We start from the raw sequence: 23683 nt of genomic DNA, 5'->3' as shown, positions 1-23683 counted from the left end.
GTATATTAAAAGACATCTATGTTGGAATAAGATGTTATTGCAAGTCAGAGTTTCATGCTTGCACAATCCTCTGGCAAACAATTATTCTGGTATGAATCGGAAAAAAGAGTGTTGTGTCGTAAAATTCTCCATTCTCGGAGCCGTCTGATGAGACAAAGATGGCTGAAACAGGTGAGGTAGCTGTCTACAGCATTGGGGTTATATCCCTCCCCCTGAACTTTCCTGTCTCAGACTGGAATGCACTGTTTTCCTGGAATCATAAAAATGGGGTGCAGAAATCTCTTGCGCTTTCTACTCTTCCATAACAAATCATGATGAAATAAGGTTCATTAATCTATGCGAAAAATATTTTTTATACGAAAGGGCTTGAGTGCCCTCGCTTTTCCTTTTTTTAATCTAGGTCACCATCAGTGTTATTCGATCTGATAGAAAAGTCTTTAAAATACAAAAACATGTGCCAGCTAATCGAATTGCATAGACATTTCTATCCATTCGAATAACACACATGACGACCAAGGTAAAACACAAAGCATAGATCTGCATGATAGCAAGCTAGGTGTTAGGATGCTAGTTTCTATATAATTATATTTTTCATTTGTCCTGTATTTTCAACAAATGAAATGGAATGGAATTCCTCACTGTCGCCCTGCATGAATTCTTTCCGTCCACTTTGCCTACGTGCACTTTCTTCCAAGTTGGTTGAAGTTATGATCCTGCAGTTGAAAGCCCTATTTGAATATGGTGCCACTTGTCTTTGATGATACAGCACGCGATATGTACGGGTTAGCGCCAGGCAAGCCCAACGAAAAAAACACCCACACCCACACAAAACACACACACACACACGCATACGCACAAAGATACGAAAAAAAGTGGTGTGCACCCTGCCTAGCGCCAGACGCTGCTAGAGTACTGTCTTTTGCATAGCTTCAGGAATAATTATAATTGTAATGGATTTCATGATGTTGAGTGTACCTTCATATGTTACAAAGAAGGAAACATCCACCGAACCAGCCGAGTTGCCTAGAGACACAATATATTGGCCCTCATCTTGGTATCCGGCACTTGGTATTCTAACTTTAAGATGATCCGAGGACTGATAGCGGTCAACAGAAGTTGACCAGGCCGTGCTTCCAGCCTGCAAAGCAATCGTAGGAGACAGGCCGGGGAAAAGGTGTCATAACATGTGAAGAAAGTAGTATATAACATGTTGTGGGAAAACACAGTCAATGAAAAGCGAGGGTTCAAAAACAGTGGGGTGCGTGCATAGTTTAGAAAGAAATCGAATCTCCTGGTATTCTACTGAGAGATCAAGAAGAGTATCTAACAGTCACTTGTTCTACGTGCATTGTTTGGATAGCAGAGACAAGAGACACAAGGCCAACTCAAGACAAGGTCGAAAACACCAGAAGGTAATAGCAACGGGAGATTTTTTGAAGGTGCGTATTCCAACTTCTGTGTTGGATCACACTCTAAACACCTTGGTACTCGGTGAGGGGATGTCCCTACTTGGTGCGGGGATGTCCCTATTTGGTGTAGGGGATATCCCTGCTAGCAAGAGTAGTTAGTTAACAGGAGCGTGCAACTCCAAGCTGGCACATTGTATGGTCCACAGTGGATATTTTTTGTTGTAGATACCTTTTTCAGAACGCATGACGAATGGTGTACAAAGTACTTCCGGCATTGGATTGATGCTGGAAGACGATTTTCATGGTGTGTTCGTGTTTTCCACTTTCCAAACGAAACTTAAACTTTTTCTGTCACTTCCCGGCTTTTGTAAATGTAGTGAAACCCTGTTGAGTTCACGCGGCTGCAGACTCGCAGTGCATGCATCTTACGGTATGACACTTGATCTCCAGAAAACGTGACGTCAACAAAAAAAACTCTGCCGCGCACCAACCCAAGGGGAGTGACACACTCTTGCTTATTCACTCTTGTTGCTAGCTGAAGGGTAAATCCTAGCTCTGAGGTGTGAAGCTGCTCACCTTGCACACAGGAGTCACCGACTTCGAAGAGTCGACAATTCAGGGCGATTGATTAATGGGTAAGTTTACCTGATTTGTTTGCGGAAAAGGCGATTTGCCTCTTTTTGTTCTGTCATATGCTTGTCGAGAAGTATAAAGAACCCAAAAACTGAGTTAGAATAAGGTTATTATAATGAGAACTGCGGAATTCTCCTAGGAACTGTTTGATGGCGTGATGTATAATCGAATTTATGCAAGTACAGTTTAACAAGTGACCAAGAAGTGCAATAGTTTCACTGCTAGCTTGCCAATTATCACAAGGTAAGGTGAGATTATGCCACTAGACATTCTTACCTTTAACCAGGAAATTCCAGATTTCGTGACAGCTGGTGCTCCAGGATCTAGAAGGTTAACCGACAGTGTGAACGGCTCGTTCTGTATGGCAGTAATGTTTCCGTTCACTGCAGCTGCTCTTGGAGGTTGACCGTTATCTAGATATGCAATGAAAATAAAAAAGTATGCAGTGTATGCAAGAGGGTTTGCTTGGGAATTTGTTTAGAACTATCAAGAGAAAATAGGAGAATGCCTTGTCCTAAAGGACATTAACTATCGGGTTTGGATCAGTGGTTGTTGTAGTACACGGTCCGGCAAAACCGTTCAGCTGGGTCAGGACATTGACGGCCTCTAAATTGTGTTCCATACTGGGGAGGTATTGTGCACCCACCATTATTATCACTCTCAAAGTATGACAGGTTACCAAAAGGCTGGACAAAATACAAACTGCGTCCGCCGGTTCTGGTTTTAAGGCTTAGCTGCAACTGGTGTCTGACTGCCCACCTCCAGCAATGACCATGATCTTGGAAATGACAATTGGGCACTCTCCTTTATCAAACCTTTAACTTTAAAAGCCATTGAAACACAACAGATTACTATTTTATTTGCGGGCGAAATGATCAACATGCAATGCATGGAAAGTTGATCAGACAATACAAACTGCATTTTGTACAGGCTTCGAAAACTTATGGAACCTAAGACAGTGCTCTTATCAATGTTTTCAGCATCTGTTCCAATTGTCACTTACCTTTGACAACGACCAAAACAAAGAGTGATTTGGATTCTTGACCCAACGGTGTTGATCCAGTGCATGAGTAGGTGCCATTATTCGATATCCTTGAGTTTGTGATGATCAATGTTGTTGTACGATATGGGAGACCACCGGATAGGTAACCTGCAGAAAGTATAAATGCAAAAATGATGTTTGTTGCCTGATGAATGCTGTGTTAATAGCACGGAACTCAGTGCTGCCACGAACTAGCATTGGTCCTCTGCTGTACCAACTTCAACGAAATATCAGCAAACCAGGATCGTGGCATTTTTGAATCTATTAAAAATGATTGGAGATGACCAAATCGGATCCACTGATGAATTGGGTTCCAGAAAACATAAGCTTCTATAAACGCGAATAAATACTAGTCCATATGGTCAGTTTCCCATGCAAAGTCAGGTCTTCATCCCAGATCAACTGGGATGTAAGTTCATCTCCTCGCAAATCGTATACCGGACCCATTTAGTAATATTATTATTTGCATGGATAACATTTGGTTCAAGCTCTGACAATGAATAGAGCCGATGCAATTGGAAAATTAATAGTTCACTGAATGGAAAAAAAGTTCTGAGGTGTTGTAATATTCACTGGAGGAAATGGAAAAGGGAAAAGACTGAAAGAAAAATTGACTCTCACCACCAGGACTCGAGTACTGGTACGTAACTCACACTGAGGACACTTGAAAGTATGGACCACATGCTACGAAATTCATGGCATCGTGATGTCTTACATTTCCCAGATTTGCATTGGCATCCAACAGTGTCAGTTAAAATAGATTTTGAAATTTGTTGGCATGCCATACCGTCTCTCATCTAAGGTGTCGTTCTGCAGGTGGCGACTAACCTGTCTTTGATGTAGTCATAGCTGTAACCTGCATAGAAGTAAGACCTGGTGCACTTATCATGATATCAGGCAACGGGAAGCCGGCATAACTACATGTAACATTCATCTCATCGAGAAGGAAGACTCTGGACGATGCTTGGGCTGAGAGGAGCATTGGGTGAGCTAAAATATGAATAAAAACAAACACGGAGCACACCTTTCAACCTGTTCCTCCTGGCTAGGGTGTAAGAAAATTCCACGATTTGCGTGAGACTCGGCCAAAGGCAACAACAACAGAATTTCAAATGTGTACACAGAGCTGTATTAACGTCGTCCTCTTGTTCTCGTTGCTTCTAAAATTCTACAAACAAGTGGTATAGTCATGAGAACACTGTGTACTAAGCAGGCAAAAGTCTTTGGACTGGAAGTTTGCTTCATTTTCATTCCTTCAATTTTCAGAGTTTTTCAGAAAAAGCTTTTCACCAGCAATTCTCTCATCATTTGCAAAGGTAGCTTGTGCACACATACTTGCAGCAATCAGCTTCTGGGAAACAGTAAGGTGAGTGTACTCTATGTAGACATACTTCTTGAAAATAAATCTCAACAGATGGATTTCAGCGAGATATTGGGTGACCTATTTGCACCATCTTCCTTATGGCTCGGCTTTCAAAAAAATATGCCCCATGCCATGTTCGCAGCTACATAATTCAGTTCCTATTTCGAGTACCTTAGATTTATCTCTACCTTCTTACTTCCAAATAGCTGGTTCCAATGTGTAGAACGCTGATTGTTTCAAACCATTGCATTGTCAGCCTCATCAGTACTGTCCTACCATCCGCACTACCCCATGACTGATGTTAGTTGTTTAACACGCATCCCTCTGAGCTGGCAGCCATGTTGATTCCAGTTTCTTGAGCTGCTTTACACTTTGGCGCTAGAACGACGAGTTATCTTAATGCCTTTGGTGCCTCCTTTGCACCATGGCTGGTAGCTCGACCTGTTTAGCTCGTAGCTGTACTAATGAGACCTTTATGGCCGAAACAGCTTGCTGTCTACAGCATTAAATAATAAATAAATTTCACGGTTCGCGTGAGACTCGGCTGGAAGCCGAGTTTTCCGCATCCGCCGCGGGAACGCCACCACCCTCTAGGATCAAAGTCTACAGCATTAGGTAAGTAGAAATACATTTAGAAAGGAAAGGCTTACTGTTCACATCAAGATTGGCTGCTGTGCTATTCTGAACCCCTCCAAGATCTAGATTGACGCTGTTTCGATTGTCAGACACGCAATGATATGAACCTCGATCACCAAACTGGACGTTGACCATTATCAAAGTCATATTATTGTTTGCCATATTGACGCGGTCTGACAAACTCAGAATCTGAAGTTGAGCATGAAAATAGGACACAAAAATAGGAAACGTGTTAATGATGACCCACGTGACTGACGCCAATGACTGTGAGCCTATCGACCCTGAAGAAGACAAGGTAATTTTATAGAAAAGAGAAAGGACCAAGGATCCACAAGTCGCACTGATGTTCACTAACACCACAAGTTACTAAACAATCTGCTCATTTGCGATAACATATTGCACAACACTGAATGACGAAACTGGCGTTCTACAACTAACTGGTCTTACGAGTATGTTAGCATACAACTTAGAGCCTTGCAGGTTGGAAGGCTGTTGGAGTACGCATCCGAGACGTGCAAGAGCTGATAGCCAGTCAGTTGTAGAACGTCAGTATCGCTGGTCAGTCGATGAGATTGTTTAGGAACTGGTGGTGTTAGTGGACATTTTAGTCTAACTTGTAGTTCTAATTCTTTGTTGCCATCTTCAATAGGTCCGTCAAATACAGTAGTAATAGGTTTTTCATTTGACCCGACGAGACCACACGACGCTTGCAGATCACAGCACGAACAGTTCACCAGCCACACTCCACGAAAGCAAGTAGTAGTACTCCTGACAAGTCTTGTTTCGTTCCATAGAGATAATAACGGGGAACTCATCAGAGGAGAAGCAGTTGTTGAATGAAGGGGTTTAGCTGAATAATGCAATTTTATAGAAAAGATATTGGCGCACTGAGGTGTAAACACTCAACTAACTCACATATGTGACATATGTTGCAACACAAAAGGAATAGTGCAGAATGGAGGTGTTCTGAACCCTACCAGACACAACTATCACAAGTGCTAAATCATTCACAATGAGAAGGAGAGGTAAAGGTACACAGGAATAGGTTGCGCTAGTTGACACGTCACAATGGTACTGAGGTAGTGACAAAGATAGGTGAAAATTAGAGGCCCAGTGAAAACCAACAAATCTTCACGGACGTCTAACGTCACATCTGAAGATTGCTACCTGCACAAGACAAATACTTCACAAACCTCGATAATTGAAATTCAGCCAGCGGTATAGTGAAAGGAAGGCTGCTGGGTGTGACATAGAACTGTGGGCTGCTGAGGCGACGTATCCAGCTTGATCTTGACTGCAGGGTTGGCGTCTAACGCTATAATCCGAGCAGCAGATCACATCCTTCCTCTGGTCAATGGCAGATTTCCTGGTCCAGGAGAAGTCATAATTCTTTGTTGCCATCTTCAATAGGTCCGTCAAATACAGTAGTAATAGGTTTTTCATTTGACCCGACGAGACCACACGACGCTTGCAGATCACAGCACGAACAGTTCAGCAGCCACACTCCCTGAAAGCAAGTCGTAGTACTCCTGACAAGTCTTGTTTCGTTCCATAGAGATAATAACGGGGAACTCATCAGAGGAGAAGCAGTTGTTGAATGAAGGGGTTCAGCTGAATAATGCTATTTTATAGAAAAGATATTGGCGCACTGAGGTGTAAACACTCAACTACCTCATATTCTGCACTATTCTTTTGTGTTGATATGTCACATATGTGAGTTAGTTGAGTGTTTACACCTCAGTGCGCCAATATCTTTTCTATAAAATAGCATTATTCAGCTGAACCCCTTCATTCAACAACTGCTTCTCCTCTGATGAGTTCCCCGTTATTATTGAGAATCCCATAATTGGTATGCCAGGAATACAGGCGAGTGGCTCTTGGAATTGTTTCTTGCAATCGGGAAACGAAGCGAGTTCCGGCTTGTTAGGGGAGTTTCCACCTTCGTATCCACTTGCCCACACAGTCTATTCCTACCTGCAGGTCTTGACATGCGACGGGGAGCGACCAGTGACTAGCCAGAAGAGTGGTGTCGTCCGCATATAGCGAGGTGTTGGGAATTGCACCAATCATAATTCACGAACATAAGAAAAAGCAGGGGACCCATAATTGATCCCTGGGGACACCAGTACACACGCATTCAGGATGGGACAATTGACCCGAGATGATTACTTGCTGTGAGCGACCACACAGGTAACTCTCCAACCACCGTAGTACAAGTCATTGATTCGAGAATGACGCGATCTTAGCCCTCAGTCAACGGTGCCACACAGTATCAAAGGCTTTAGATAAATCGAAGATTCAGACTAGGCTGTACTCGCTGTGATGGCGATTGTCATGCAGGGGTTGAACAACTCTGATGGCTTATTGTTGTTGTTGTTCTTGGTAATTAACTTTTATTTTTCTCCGCCAATTACACAGGCGTCATTGCTATGACTGAATTTGGATAATTCTGTAGCTTCATGCATTTCATGCATTTTACCATGCTGTAAAGGTATTAATATCTATTGGCGCATGTTTCACATTTTTGTGAATGGCTGTTGATCTATAATCTCTCGAAGGGCGGCTGACGGCTTCTACATGTATTTGCGGATGTATGCTGTAGAATAGCTGCATCTGCCCCTACCTTTCCATCCTTGAACCATGTTATTCTTGGAGTCGGGACACCATATACACCATATTCAAATTGAACAGTGACACCTTCTGACACATTCTGACTTGCTAGCGGCGTTACCTGAATGACAGGAACTATCAGCAACGCAAAAAAACAAAATTGCACAACAAATGTAAATACGGTGTGATTTATCTGTGAACAAAACAGGGTGTGGGGTGTGGGTGGGGGGGGGGGGGGGGCGTAGTGAAGTGAACATATTGGTTGTCTTTGTACTAGCATCATTTGAACGCATCCATAAATTTACATGGACCGGCTTAAAATTAAAGTTTTCTTCTTAGCTGGGCTCGGTGTGAAAAAGTGAAAGAAATTCTGTCCTGTTCCTTTCCTGAGGGTACAGCGAAGGGACATTATTACCTGGATCCAAACCCTTATCAAAGTTTCAATTTAGTGTCAAATAGATCATGGTTTCCATGTGTACTTTGAAAATCATGTCACTGCCGCACAACATTGCAAACATGAGTGCACAGCATAAAGTGTTTTGCTTGTCACCCATTTTCGCAAATCTGTTCCATATAGCAAAATAAATGATAATCTTACTGGGAAACAAGGAAAACTGTCGGGCACGAGTTATGTGTTAGAGTCCACCAACGAAACCAGATTTCTAGACATTCATGCCATGAACAGTCTTTATGTTATTCATCGCTAATTTCTCTCTCTCAAGAATGTCCCTCTCTCAGTTTTCAAGGCGCCAGTCATGCTTATACTATGAAACTACTACTTGCTAATGTATGCCTGTAGATGTTTGCACTCGTGAAGTCCAGACTGGGTTTTATTCACAGTGGGTCCATTGTTATTAGGCGTATGCTTGTTTGGATTTCTCCTATATATAAAGTATACTGCGAGTGCACAACAACAACAACAACATAATGGTGTTTTACGTAAGGTACTGCTTACCAAACACGATCAGCTCGGCCGTGTTACTGGTATTAGAACCCAAAATATTCCTGGCTTGACACATGTAAAAGCCTTGATTGCTCTCGTTAGTTACATTTGCCAATAGCAGCACAGATGTTGTGAAAACACTGAACGTAGTGGATGAGATGGTTACTTCCGAGGAGTTGATCAGAAGCGTGCCATTATGATACCAGGATATATCCGGAGCAGGATATCCACTGGCATTGCAGATGAATGAAGCTGACTGAAATTCATTGACAAGAGTTGTTACTGGTCCGAGAACGTGAGCGCCACCTGCAAGGTGATAGTAGGATAGAGGGAAAAGCAAACTGACCTCAGGGCTCTCTTCATTTACCTGCCGTTCATTCTCCTGGATTTCCTTAGTTTTTATGAATGAATCCATTGACTCAATTACCAGCAAACATCTGATTTTCCTGATCTAGCATAGCCATTGGAGGAAAATACAGAAGAATAAATGATGTGAAAGAGAAGGACGGTGCTGGATAGTTGTAAACCAGCGTCACTCTCACTCAACGTCTACCACTATCTATGGTGCATTCGTCATCCAAGCAGCGACTGTTGAATATAATTCTCAGACTTCGACGCTCACCCTTCCTGTGCATAAACAAAGGCTGGTGGGACACAGCCCTCATGGTAACCCACATACTTCACATACAAAGGCTGGTGGGACACAGCCCTCATGGTAACCCACATACTCCACATATAAAAGGCTGGTGGGACACAGCCCTCATGGTAACCCACATACTTCACATACAAAGGATGGTGGAACACAGCCCTCATGGTAACCCACATACTTCACATACAAATGCTGGTGGGACACAGCCCTCATGGTAACCCACATACTTCACATACAAACTAACATGCAGGGAGCCCCAACACATTATAGTACTCATCAGTTTGAGTGAAGTTCCAAATGGAAAAAGTCTGAAGTCAATACCATAATTATTTGTTTGCAGGTCCCTACGGTTGCCACACAGAAATAAAAAAAACAAAAAGGCCAAGCATTGCTTCCATCTCCTTAAGTGACTGAGTCTTTTTCTTTGTTTTCACAGCAGCATTCATCTCTTTGCATTTCTGCCTCACCGTTTCCCCAATATCAATGTCGTCCCAGACTAAACCGGTCATGTTCACAGGGAGTGGAGATATGCAATAGGTCCCTTGATTATGAACCAATTTGACTCCGTGATGAAGCAAATATCCATGCCTTGCATGAGTTAATGTTCAGATGCAGCCTGAGTCATTGGTGATCATGCGATCATGCGAGTTGAGTGAACTTATCAGCAAGAATCATCATGCACTCCTGAATCTCGCGATCACTAGCAGGTTCGACCTTGTCAGTGCAGCTGAGAGTCACTGTGTGAACCGATCGCAGCTAATTTTAGTGAAGCTTTAGAAACAGACAATTGTTGTGACCACAATTCCTGGTATCCCAGGTACACAGATGGCGCTTTGCTTACCCAAAAGTGCCGATGCAATAACCCTGCAATTTAGGTGAGCCCCCCCCCCCCCACCCTGGTTTGACCGACATGCAGGCACGTATAAAATGTTCATAATGAGCAGCATCAAAACTAGAAAGAAATGCAACCAAAGTTGGATGGGTTCTCCTGCGATGCTGAGTTGAGTGCTACAAGACGACTTCAAGACTACCTAGGTCATGTACAGCCAAATTGTGCCAAGGAATGCGCACAAGACCTTTATGAACATACTATGCATGATCACAGCAATATCCCTAGGGAATTGTTTTGCACTGACTTGGCTTAGTTGGCATTGGCGGTGCCACCTTGTCACAGATGTAATGAGTTGAGTGAGTACACGGGCTATCGTTCCAGCCGGCTGATTTGAAGGAAAATCTTGAGATCCAAAACTCAATGCAGTCCTCACTGCCACCCGCATTATTAGGCTCGCCACAGTTGTAGTTGGTGTAGACGACTGGCTCAGTGCTGTTAACCCAAGTGAATGGATCGGTGGGCTTGGCCTGGTGAAGGCCAATCCAGAAGCCATACCCTGTGAAGTTGGACCAGTTGCGGATCATGTAGTGCAAAACAAAGTTGTTCTTGGCTTGCGTATTTATGACCCCAAGCCGGGCGTTAAAGACGCTGCAATTGCCCTGGGCGGTTGGGAAGGTCACCTTGTCCTGGGAGAAATAGTAGCAGCGTTTTTGGAACCATACCCAACCTGGATCGCAAGAGCCTTGAGTGACAAGTGGAATATGGCCTGCACGAAAGTAAGGGAGCAACGAACAGAGCAACTAAGATATCGATGTTTGGCATATATTATGTTTATTCCAGAAGCTATGTAAAGGATGCTCCTTTAGTAGCTTCTGATGCAAACCAGTCCACTTGACTCGCCAGGCCTGGCTAGCTATCTTGACATGTCCCCGTACCGTGCCGTCAAAGCCAGTTGGTCACATAATTCCAATAGAGCTTTCACCGGCAGGATCATAATATGAAGCAATTTGGTAGAATGTGTATGTATGTGGACTGAATTGAGAGAAAACATGCATGGCGATAGTGCAGGTTCATATCCCATGTTACGCGTACCGGTATGTGTTTTTGTTTTGTTTTTTTGTTTATTTATCACATTGCACATACCTACTGAAGAAGGGGAAACAAAACGAAGACAAAACAAAAAACGCAACAATGGGTGTGTAGGTGCTATATGAGCTGCGTTGGAGAGGTGCGGTGGTCTTCCGACCAAGGGTCGCGGGATCGGCGTACACGGCAAGCACCATGGGAGGGGGGGAAGGACGGGGAGGGAGAGAGAGACATTGACAGAGAGAGAGAGAGAGAGAGAGAGAGAGAGAGAGAGAGAGAGAGAGAGAGAGAGAGAGAGAGAGAGATGGTGAGTAACAGAAAGAGAGAAAGAGGTTGAGAGTTATAAGTATAGAGAGAGAAAGAGTTCTGGGGGCCTATCGCCGCAAATGACTATAATGCTACTTGTAGAAGGGGGTCAACATAATGACTTGGATCCACTGATGGTACGCCAGTGTAAAAAACAAAAAAATCACGGTTCGCGTGACAGGAAAGCCACCATCCTCTAGGATCAAGACGCAGATGCGAGTGGTCAAAGACCAAAAATCACTTTCGTAACATCCATGTTTCCTCGTGCCAGGCCACGAGTTCCCAATTGACTATGGACCGCAGCTCAGCTGAAAAAAAACTTCGTCTTCTAAGCAGAAGTTGAACCTGGTACCCTCTGTTTCTCAAAATAATTGAAACAAAAATTGAAAATTGAAACTTGAATACTGAGCCAGTAGTAAATGTAAAAAAAATTATACTATGGTGCTAGGTCATATTAAAATTATTTTCAGTTTTCAGTTTTGTAAAAAAAGAGAAGAAACACATGAGAACGAGTTATGCAGCAACTATCCACGAGTTGCATGGTGTGTTGCTTTGCTACTTCGAATTGTAGTTAGACCGCATTGTCATGTTATTAACTGCCCTCGTCATCGTCCTGTAACAGTCGGCATTCTTTGTTGTCGTGGGACTTAGCTTGTGCACATTTTCGCTGCGCTCACCTTCCCCTCTTCGGTCCTACGTAACCATGAACCTTCCAAGTAGGAAGGCTGTTGGTTTGCACACTGGAGATGGGTTAGAGCTAGCTGTACATGTAGGTCTCGGGTCGCTGAAGGTCTCAGTAGCCTGTCAGTTTTGTGCCATATATTCACACTTTCTGACTGTTCATCATCTTGTTACAGTCGTGGATAGTTGCTGCATAACTCGTTCTCATGTGTTTCTTTTCTTTTTTTTACAAAAACTGAAAACAAAATTTCAATAACCTAGCACCACAGTATGATATGATGTAACACTTGGTAGAATTTACCGGTCTCGGATTTAGCGTTTTGAGTTATGTATCATGTGTCTGTTGATGAGCTAAAGGTTCTTTTTTCAAAAAATTGGAACGAAAGCGTTTTGTATTGCAAAGACATTTCAATCAGTTCTAATAGCACACATGATGACCTAGGTAAAATCAAAGCGTAGCGAGGGCTCCTCGGCTTTCAAGCCCTCCCGCTATCATTCAATAAGGAATTTCAAGAAAGTTTATTTGTGAAACATTTCAAAATGTTGTTGAACAACCTTAACCCTCATCAGTGTTTTTGGGTCCAAGGGGACCCCAGATATATGATTTTTGGTATACCATTATTTTCCTTTCGTGATATTTAAATTCCAGGTATTCCTCAACCACTAGATATCAGAGGTTGTCTGGGTTAGAAGTACATGATTGGGTTGAAAATTTCGGAAACCATGTGTCTGGACACCAGACAACTACATCGTTGTCATTTACAATAGGTGGAATTTTTTTATCCCCCATTTCCTAGCTCTCTCGTCGATTAATCAATCTATACATGTAGACGTTTAGAGACCAAAGCAGAACCCTGAACTCATCCAGCACTACAACAGCACAATAGTGCGATCTTGCCCGTACCCAGTCGGTGGGTGGGGGGTGGGGGGGGGGGGGCGGTTCGGGGGTGCGGACGAAAATAAATCCGCAAATCAAATGCAGCTACGGACTTTTCAAGTTTTTTCGTGCAGGTACGATGACCGATGCTACTACGAGTCTCATACTCAGATGCTGCATCCAGAGCACAGACGGAAAAGTTCAGGATCCGTACTCCGGAACAGTGACCATGAGTCATGACTCCGGTCGTGCTCGATCGAGTAACCTGCGGTCACGAGCGCAGACATATTCAGCACGTACAATGCGGTAGAGACAGCATGGTGGAAAACGGTTCTTCCACTTTTGCAGCGCGCTTTTCAACGTGCGTGCATGTGATGGTGAAGATCGCACAGTCACTGCAGGCGGCTCATCCTGCCGCTGCTTCTGTTCAAAGTTGTGCGGGGTGCGTTCGAAGTATAATTACCACCCATATTGTCCTGAAATATGGATCCGAGGTGCTAGCGCCAGTCATAGCAAATTTCGTCAACGCTGCGCTCTCGCAGGGTGCCAATTTATCGACGGCTATTGGACCAGGAATACTCATACCTCTCGCTAAGCCTAACAAGCCCAAGGGTCCTGTAACCAGTCTGCGGCCCATCACTTTATTAAACTCTATCCGCAAAGTGATATCGATCATTGTGCTTCGGCGCATCACGGAATCCGGGGCACTCTCTCATCATCTTGGTACTACACAGTCCGGCTTCCGCCTGGGCCGTAATACAGCGGACGTGGTATGGACCCAGCGGTGGATCGCTGCAAGAGCCATTCGTTACCGACAGCAATTTCACATTCTAGGCCTGGACATGTCCAAGGCCTTCGATACGATTAACCACCTGAAGCTGCTGGAGGTGATGTCTGCAATCACCAATCCAGATTGCACATGTCTCATCCACCACCTACTCCACAACACAACTATCACTGTTAAGGTTGCAAGTGCCACAGCTGAACCGTTTGAGAGCACTATTGGAACACCACAAGGCGACAGTCTCAGCCCAGTTCTCTTCATCTGCTATCTGGAGGTTGCACTATAGGAATGCAGAACTCGTCTCGCGCCCCGCCCTGCTGGCGACGCAAGTCTACCACCAGAGACGGGTTATGCAGATGACATCTCCTATTATTCAACCTGCAGGCTGTGGCTTGAGAATGCTCTGCCTGTAATAGCAGACACACTGCACGATTGGTCATTAAAAGTAAATCCAGATAAAACAGAGTGGATCCGTGTGTCACCTGAATCCGAGAGCTGGCGGACATCTAGGCAGCTTGGCTCCTTGATGGGGGAGGAAGAGGATGTTCGGCGCAGGATGGAACTTGCCTCTCGCGTGTTTGGCCAGCTGTACGCCCTATGGCTGCGTAGAGATAAAGTAGCGGAGAAGACACGCTTACGCCTGTACAACGCTATCGTACTGCCGACATTCCTGTACAATTGCGAGACCTGGGGATTATCGTCAACAGCAATGGCCAAGGCAGACGCATTCCACCAGCGTCAAATGCGATCACTCCTTGGAATACGATACCCAGACACAATTTCAAACGACGACCTATACCGCAGAACCAAGAGCAACCCTATATCAGACACAGTTGCATGTAGGCGACTACAAATGACCGGTCATGTGCTACGGATGGACACGGACACGCCACCGCAAGTAGCCATGAGCGGCTATTTTGACAAGGGCAACAAAGCACCTCGTGGACGGCCAAGGTTGACACTGGCCACAAGTCTGGTCGCTCAGCTGAATAAGCTGGGTGTGCCATTGAAGACCATGGAAGACCTTTCCAGGTGCCGACAACAAGCAGCAGACTAGACAGACTGGAGGAAACTGTGCAGCTCGACACCCGGGGAGAAATCGGTATCAGCAGCTACTACACCTAGCTGATGATGCTCACGAGACAGAAGCGGAAAAAAACACTGAATTTCTTTATTTAGTGCTCTACTACGCGAAATGTGCTGTTATTATTATTATTATTATTTTAAAACGAAGGTAAGTTATGGGTCGCAAATATCCACGCAAACACACATCCAGTCATAATAAGGCACTTGTCATAAGTATCCGAACGTTTTCGGTCCCTTCTCATCAAGGATTATACAGGGAATGGCTCAAGCTGGAAAGACTAAAACTTATATAGCGTAAAGATAATTAGATAACAACACTCGTGACAAGGTGGAAAATTATCAAGTTTAGCACGACACAAAACTCGAAGGAAGATAATAATAGTAACAACAACATAGTGAGCAAATTAAGTTACATTGTTACCACCTCGACGAGGAGTAACACCAAACAATTGTAGCGACAACACATTTTGGTAACAATGTAACTTAATTTGCTCACTATGTTGTTGTCACTATTATTATCTTCCTTCGAGTTTTGTGTCGTGCTAAACTTGATAATTTTCCACCTTGTCACGAGTGTTGTTATCTAATTATCTTTACGCTATATAAGTTTTAGTCTTTCCAGCTTGAGCCATTCCCTGTATAATCCTTGATGAGAAGGGACCGAAAACGTTCGGATACTTATGACAAGTGCCTTATTATGACTGGATGTGTGTTTGCGTGGATATTTGCGACCCATAACTTACCTTCGTTTTAAAGTATTATCCGCCTCCGACCTCTTTTAAAAAATTATTATTATTATTATTATTATTATTATTATTGTTCTGACACTTGGCTAGAATAATCACATACGCTCAAGAAGTTCCACCAGAACACTAGAAGATCCACCCCAGTTTGAATCCTGCGTACTGGCCTGGCGATGGATAACATCGACAAATTGTGTTCAACACACACTGTCAAGTGATAGACACGGTGGTGCCACCCGGAGCTCTTTTTCTACCTGTAAGCTGTAGCTTGCAGGCTTGCTGTAGCTTGCAGGATTTATTATGTGGTTTTCCAACACACTTGCTTGGATCTCCAATAAGAAGGCATTCAGACTATTTTTGGTGCAGCTCGATACCGACCTTGTGAATCCTCATATACAGTGACACGTGAGAACATCTCGCTACCTCCTTGACCAGAGACAGGGAGCTTTAATTGTAGAAATGAAAAGGACATATGGATACGAGTTAAGAGTAACTCTCCACCACTGTAACAAGATACTATATACAGTCAGAAAGTGCAATAGCTAGGCACAAAACTGACAGAGTAATGAGACATTCGATGTCCTGAAACCTAGCTTCAACAGATCTTCGTAACGCTAACCAACAGCCTTCCAACTCGGAAGGTTCAAGGTTAAATTTCAATATTGATTGGATTTGTAGGGCTTCCAGCACTTGATGCTAATCCAACACAAGTAAGTCGCCGATGATGTCAACTGTGACCGCAGAAGTTGCACAAACAAGATCAGGGCCTTCTTCGCACATTACTGTTTCAGCAATTGTTGAGCAGAGGTCATATTTCAGTACAATCAGCGATAAGTCTGAAGTCCAAGGAGAATATTTTTGTTCCGGCCAGTGAATGTTCTATCAGAGCAACATAATAGAGTCAACGAACCAATAATTTCTTCTATCTACTTGAAGAATCGAAAAAACGTGTGTGCGGGGTTCGAATGGACCACATGTCCGTGTTTGATGTGTCCAGCCTGTTTGAATAGTAGCTGCCAAAACACGTAGTCCGAGCTCCATAAAACAACACAGTTCTTGTATGTGCGTCAAGTAAGAAACCATCTGAGTGTGCGAGCCAAACATATGGCCCAATATCTGAGAAAATCGACCTTCGGGGCTGTTTTGGTGAAATTGATTTTTTTATTGCAAATTGATGTCTTGCCTTTGTAGAGTATTGTGACTTCGTTTCACGGCCATCAGACCAATATTGACCATGTAGAAATGCATTCTACAGTCAGGAGTCATGTTAATGAATTGTTCTTTTTTTTTACAATTTTGAAAGATCAGTGTGTTTGGAGCCACCAAAAATTGTTTCCATGTGATATCAATAGCCAACTAATATAGTAAAGTGTTTTGACTGTTCAGGTACTTCATTTCCAGCATTCCGTGACTTTATTGAGGTTGTGTAGTTGCAACAGCAGCAATAGCAGCATTAGAAGGAGAGGTGATTTATCTGTTCTCCTGGTGATGGACATGCTTGACAGGATAGTCTGCAACAGATTTTGACGGAACACCATGATACATGTGACAGCATTCACATACTTATTGTGAAGGAGTCAAACAGAGCAAATGCGTCCAGATTCGCCTTGTTGCACTTTGTGGAGACTGACCATTTCCAAACATCAGTAAACCAGCCTGACAAGCGTTTCACACCACCAACTCAAAAGTAACAGAATGTTACTCGAGATTGCCCAGCCTCATGTGCTCCGTGATGGTCTGATTCGCCATTATTAGCTCGAGTATCGAGCTTGCCATCCCAAACATTTTGGGATCATCGTCGCAAAGAAAACTCGCATCATTTCGTGCTGTTTTAGCAGGTCTGGCGTGACACTCAGGAAACAGTTCTGCCACTCGCGCAAGGGCGTCCAGCGACCTTGCAAGCGGCGTACCCTCAGCAATCCACCTGGTTGTCCTTGCCTGGAGCTGTAGCAGCTATCGCTGAGGCAGACTGTGGTTGGCCTTGATCATACTCATCCAGGCCAAGTCCTCATCATCGTCGGCCCCGACAAGTAAGTACCGCGTGTCACTTGCGATCGATTCGCCTGACATGCGCTCTCAGAACTAGAAGCGCTGTCGCCGCTTGACAGGATATCCACAAAGAACGATGCATCACCGTCCGTGGGATCGCGGCTGCTGTGCTCCGTGAGCCCAATAACCAACTGACACAAGAATCGCCTTCAATTTTCTTCCGCCATTGTCGTCTCTGCACTTCGCTTTGACGGAATCGATTTTTTTGCGAACAAATTTGTTTTTAGTGTTTTCTCAAAAAAACCGCGTAGCCCCGAAGGGCGAAAGTCTCAGATATCGGGCCATATTTCGTGGCTTCACATTTCACCATTTTTCGGCGATAGAGCGGAAATACTCAGTTGCAGGTTTTATGTCTATTTCACTTCATTCTCCAGTTTTCTGCCAAAGATAATAGTTTGTTTTCGGCAATGGCATATGTGAAGAGAAACACAAGAGCAAACTCTCGAAATTATGGTTTGAGTTCATTAAAACTCAGCATAATACGACTGGAGTCCAAACGGACTCCAACATACTGGGAATGTAGGAAAAATATCAAAATGAAATGACGGTTAATGTGTCCAGAGCATTCTCATTGGACTCACTCACCCATGGCACTGGCTGGGGATGATTCGCAGATGTAGCCAGTACTCCAGCTGGAACAGGAATCCGCGCCCCACTTTCCGGTACGTTGTTTGCCCACCTTACGGAAACCGGCAAAGATGTAGACGCACTGCTTGGCCGAGTTTGCATACGCATCACAGTCCCAGTTACGGTAGAATGCAGCAGTGTCGTCTGGCCAGCGGTACCCTTGGGACTTTTGGTCATTCAAGCCGATCCAGAGCTTCTTCTCTGCCAGTAAATTGAACTTCTCCAGCTGTTGCAAAACCCATGCCTCCTCTGTGAAGTCTGATATGCTAAGCAGCGCTGAGTTCATCTTCAGACACTTCTCGTAGGCTGAAGGCCAGTTTCGTGAGTCGTTGGTGACAAATTTGTAGCAGTTACCTCTCCAGGACACCCACCCAGGATTGCACTTGATATCTGCCATGACACGAACACAAACACCCACAAAACAAAGGCCCGTGTTACATGAACGCAACTGTGAAATGCAGTGAACATGCACATTCACATGTGTACAAGCATACATGTGTGTGTCAAAAGCCTTATTTACGGGCAACAAAACACAATTTGCCAAGATGAAGGATGCTAACACAAATGAAGAGAATAATTCTATGAATAAAAAAAAGAAAGAAAAAGAACTTCAATAAACCAACCTCTACCATCAGCACTACGGAAGAAAACTAGCGGAATGCCCAAAACCAACATGGAACGAATCCAATCATAGTACAACTAACTTCAGACAAGAACAATACAAAATCCAGACCTCTGAATGTGATGTAAACTGTCATTTTCTCTCAGCCACTCACATGCGGCCCTCAGCCGCCGCCAACTCCCGCAGTGCGCTGACTGGTCGGTGGTTCGATGATCTAGCTATGTGTGCACATTACAAACTCACAAAAGTACGAAGAAGCTGCTACTAAGGTAGTAGATACTTTTCCCAGTAAGAAGAGACCGGTGCTTCGTCTGCTGCACTAGCTGTGCCGGAGGCTCAAGCTCCGGTCTACATTCCTGGATTTCACAGATACGTTTTTTGAGGAAGTTTACTTATTTATGCTGTTGCCTCTTGTGTGCTCCGTGTGCGGCTGGTTGGGTTCTTTTCTTTAACTTTGGGTTCTTTTCATTTGCTTTGGGTTCTTTTCATTTGCATTGAGTTTTTTCATTTGCTTTGAGTTAGTAGTAGTAGTATTTATTTTATTTACCATCGGATGCCTCAACAGTGATACACACAACTCTTAAGAGGGCCGATAGGAGTTCCTTATATTTAAAAAATTGTTTTGGATTTTAGTTGCATTTCTATTATTGATGAAGATGGTATTTTTTACAGTATTTGAATAATGAGAAGTAAGAAGAAACTAGGGGTCAAACGGGTGTACCTTTAACTAACGAACGGGTAATTTTCTTGACGTGCGGGGTAAAGAGGAAGTTAAGGCAAAAATTAAAATTTCACCAGTTGTAGTCTTCGGGGTGCTGAGTCGAATGGTCTTGGTCCGTGAAAGCTGAGACGCTCCCTTCCTACTTGAATCCCAATCGAACCCGCGCACTTCCACCGAAACTGGGTGACGGCGCCCTACTAGATGGGGATTTGTATGCAAAATGTCACTAAAAGCGCCATTTCGTTCTTATAAAAGCACGGATGACCGCGATTGGCCCATATGGCCCAGAATCTGCGAAAACCAGGCTTAGGGTGAAAATCATTTTTTGAGAAAAATGATGTTTTGTAAAAAGGTTGTGTCGCGTGGACGATCGAGTGCAGTGAAGTGGAACCAAAGAGAATCTCGCTTGTTTGAAGAAGTAGCAGTCATGGCAGGAAGGGTTTCAGCAGTCAGGGAAGTCAAAGGGCTTCCGGTAGAATATTCCCTGCTACTCCTCTAGTCACAGCGAAGAGTTTTTGAGCTGATCGAACGGATTCCATCTCCTACACTCAGCTTAGGATCAGGGATGGCGAAATTTCTGCGCTAGCTGCTGCTTGCGGAAAATGGTGAAGAAATCGTCTCCAGTTAGAGTCGTGATGGCGATAGCGAGGAGAAACTGGACGACATCGATCCAGCCAATCGAAGTACGGAGATACTAGCTGTTTCTGGGCCTCACGCAAAGCGAACACGCGCAGCAGAGCTCATACGTTTGCAGCAAGTTCACGAGGAAAAGGCTTGAAGCGCAGTGTGAAAACTGTTTTGAATTGAAGTCCTTGGCGATGAAGTGCTACTGAAGGCCAGGCGAATGAGCGAGCAGATCGAGAGGCCCCCACTCGAGACTTTCCTCGCTGGACAGCTAGCTGCAAGGGACTGTAGGCGTGCTGATATTTGCTGGTCAGCACCAAGCAGATACTGCAGCACGCCAGCACACTATGCGCTTACTATAAATAGTGGAACAGTTTGAAAGGCTGTGTTCTTGCTTGATTCTGAACAGTTGTACTAGATTCACCCTTCAAAAGGTGCCATCTCAACTGGAGTCGGGTTTCCTTGTGGTATAGCGCCAGAGTGTGCCAGTGCATCATACTTCAAACACAACATACATGTATTCAGCCCCAGAATGTGCTGAGTGAGAAGCAAACAAAATTCATGTAGAACTGTGCATGGTCACTACAGGCTGCAGCACCAAGGGGCCACAACAAGCCTGCCCCCACATGCCTACCTTGTCATGTCACCTAAACAAGAATCATCCATGTCTCTTCCTTCAGTCTGGTGGATCTCTCTTCATTTGTTTCCTGTGATAACAATTTTGTGTTTTTTTTTGGATTTTTTAACACAATACCCTGGTGTGTTTGAGATACTTTTAATACCACTATGAGTCGACCCACACCTGTAATATTTTGTTTCCTGACCGCCCATGCCCAGTAGAAGCTGAAAATGGGAAAAAGTCATTTTTGTGAAATTTCACCCTAAGCCTGGTTTTCGCAGATTCTGGGCCATATGTTGTAGTCTTTTGGACGCTGAGTCGACTGGTTTTGGTCCGAAAAGGCTGCGATGCAGCGTTCCTCCTTTATTCCCAATCAAACAACTTTGAACAAGCGGTCACGTGCTCCTGGGTGCCCAAATCACCTGGTCACCATGCCAGCAGGCGACAACTTTCACACCAAGGTTCAACTCGAGTTCAACTCGAGTGACAGGACTGCACCCAAAAAAGGTCAAACAGGCTAGTAAGTTGTACCCAGCAGGCACGGTGACCAGGTGACTGGTGTACGCAGGAGCACGTGACCGCTTGTTCAACCATGTTCGATTGGGAATAAAGGAGGAATACTGCATCACAACCTTTTCGGACCAAAACCAGCAGAAGACAGAAACACACTAGAAGAAACACAAAAGCCATAATCAATGAAAAATCAACGGCTTATCCATTGAGTGAATAAGTCCGTATGCAGTTTATATTGATGACATAATTAAGGATCAAAGGGGTGTACCGGTAACCCGGGTATCTGACCGTTAATCTCAGGTACCGTTAGTAAAAGGGTACCCGTTTGGATTTTGATGAACCAGTCGGTACGGAGCAACACTGCTGGGATCGTGTATTCCAGGCGGGAGTCAATTATTTACAACTCCACGCTGGATGTCTGCATTGTTGTTGCATTTTCGCACCTAGTAGATCTACTCCTGCGACTATCAGACACCAATTGATTTGCAAATCACAATGTGATATCAAAATGCAACCCGAGAACAGATTAATTTTAAATCTTGATTCATGTGAAAATTGCCCAAAAATTAAACATGGCTGCTAAAGGTAACCCGTTAACCCGCCCGTTAAGAAAATTACCCGGTCGTTAGTTAAAGGTACACCCGTTTGACCCCTAGTTCAAATAAATGACTTATACAACTTTAAAGCAGGAGATTATTGAGCCTGCCCCAACATTTTCTCATTTCCTGGCTTTAAGTAGTTGTCTATGGCCTTAAGATGTACTAACCGGATAAATTTAAAAGCAGTGAAACCATGTTGTACATTCTGTGGATCGGATCAGTCTCCATCATGTCAGTGTCTGTTCTGGGATTTCAACCCGAACGGGTACACGTGTACCTGGCAACACCAACGCAACCGAATCAGTGCTGGGTCTTTTCAGTTGGGGTTACTGCATGTACATCCGGGGGTTGTAAGTATTTCAGGGCTACCTGATGTATATTGAATTACAAACCGGGTCACAGGTGACCCGGTGTTCTTTTTTCCGAACAGGTCCAAGTACCCCAACCGGGTCACTGACCCGGCTGCCCCGGCTCTGGAGCAGACAGTGCATATACCCCCACCCCCATTTCATTGGACCCCATTAACAGAAACCTTTCCAACTTTCATTAAACTTTATTATGCCGACCCCTCGAGAGATTTCCCTACAGTATCAAGATTCCAGCACAAAATGATAGTTCATCCATGTTCAGGGTGCAAAGACTGCTCCTCATTTCTTGGCCCTCCGAGAAACACACACGTGTGGACAAGTAGTGCTAACCTGCACAGAGAATAGATGGCGCGGGACACCCCCCCCCCCTCCCCACCCCCCCCCCCCCCCACACACACACACGCCCCCCCCCCCCCCACACCCCCCCCCCCACACACACACACACGCCCGCTCCCCCCCACACACACGCCCCCCCCCCACACACATGCCCCCCACACACACACGCCCCCACGCCCCCCCCCCCCCCCCCAACACACACATGGACACGTAGTGCTAACCTGCACAGAGAGTAGATGGTGTGGTAAGGTTGGCCAGAGGCACTTGGCAAATGTAGTTTATTTTTCCCTTGCAGTCGTAATCACTCCACTTCCCAGTGAAGCTGACCACACCTGTTTCACCGCCGAACTGATACAGGGCGCAAGGTTCACCACTCGTACCAAAATTGTCTGGCTCGCCACAGCCCCAGCTGTTGTAATTTGGGCAGGATTCGTCTTGCCAGTAGAACTGGCCAAACAGGTTCGAGGTCTTCTTGTAGCCAATGGTGACCTGAAGGGTGCGAAAAATGCAAAGTGGGGAATATTCTTTCTTTTAAAGAAATCAACTTTGTTGCAAAAAAACATGCCACAATTGCTGCAACATACACTGCAACAGCATACGAAAAATCGAATAATTCACTGATGCGTTCAAACTTATCAGCAAACCCATGAAGTTCCACATGCTGAACAACGGTGCAACATAACAAGAAAAGGACGGCGAAAATAATAATATGGTGCAGTGCACGTGAGAAGTGGTTTTCAGAACTTGAATGAAATGGAGTAGACCTCATCATTTTCACGTTTGAACATGCATCATTCGTGGCTGGAGACCACACACAAAAACCACAACGACAACTATCATTTATTGCCGGATCTTCATCTGAGAGGTGTAGGGGCCACCTACCACAATTTCTTGTTAGCTCAAAACCTCAAAATTTGGTCATAAG

The 23683-nt window shown here is 44.5% G+C and overlaps 1 protein-coding gene across 1 annotated transcript in view; it reads right to left on the bottom strand.

Moving 5' to 3' along the window:
- LOC135819555 (uncharacterized) overlaps positions 1–23683 on the bottom strand; it is a 101776-nt gene that overhangs the window by 18731 nt on the left and 59362 nt on the right. Inside the window, exons 30-39 of the mRNA XM_065332784.1 lie at positions 22980–23247; positions 18315–18746; positions 10422–10883; positions 8649–8942; positions 7707–7828; positions 5098–5272; positions 3913–4074; positions 3046–3192; positions 2319–2455; positions 976–1138 (exon numbers count right to left, since the gene is read on the bottom strand). Coding sequence (XP_065188856.1) covers positions 976–1138; positions 2319–2455; positions 3046–3192; positions 3913–4074; positions 5098–5272; positions 7707–7828; positions 8649–8942; positions 10422–10883; positions 18315–18746; positions 22980–23247 — 2362 coding nt within the window. The remainder of the gene's footprint in view (positions 1–975; positions 1139–2318; positions 2456–3045; positions 3193–3912; positions 4075–5097; positions 5273–7706; positions 7829–8648; positions 8943–10421; positions 10884–18314; positions 18747–22979; positions 23248–23683) is intronic.

Source organism: Sycon ciliatum, chromosome 6 (genome assembly GCF_964019385.1).
Source record: "Sycon ciliatum chromosome 6, ocSycCili1.1, whole genome shotgun sequence".
Taxonomy (NCBI): domain Eukaryota; kingdom Metazoa; phylum Porifera; class Calcarea; order Leucosolenida; family Sycettidae; genus Sycon; species Sycon ciliatum.
Note: the sequence above shows the minus strand (reverse complement) of the source record. Positions and strands in the feature narration are given on the sequence as shown.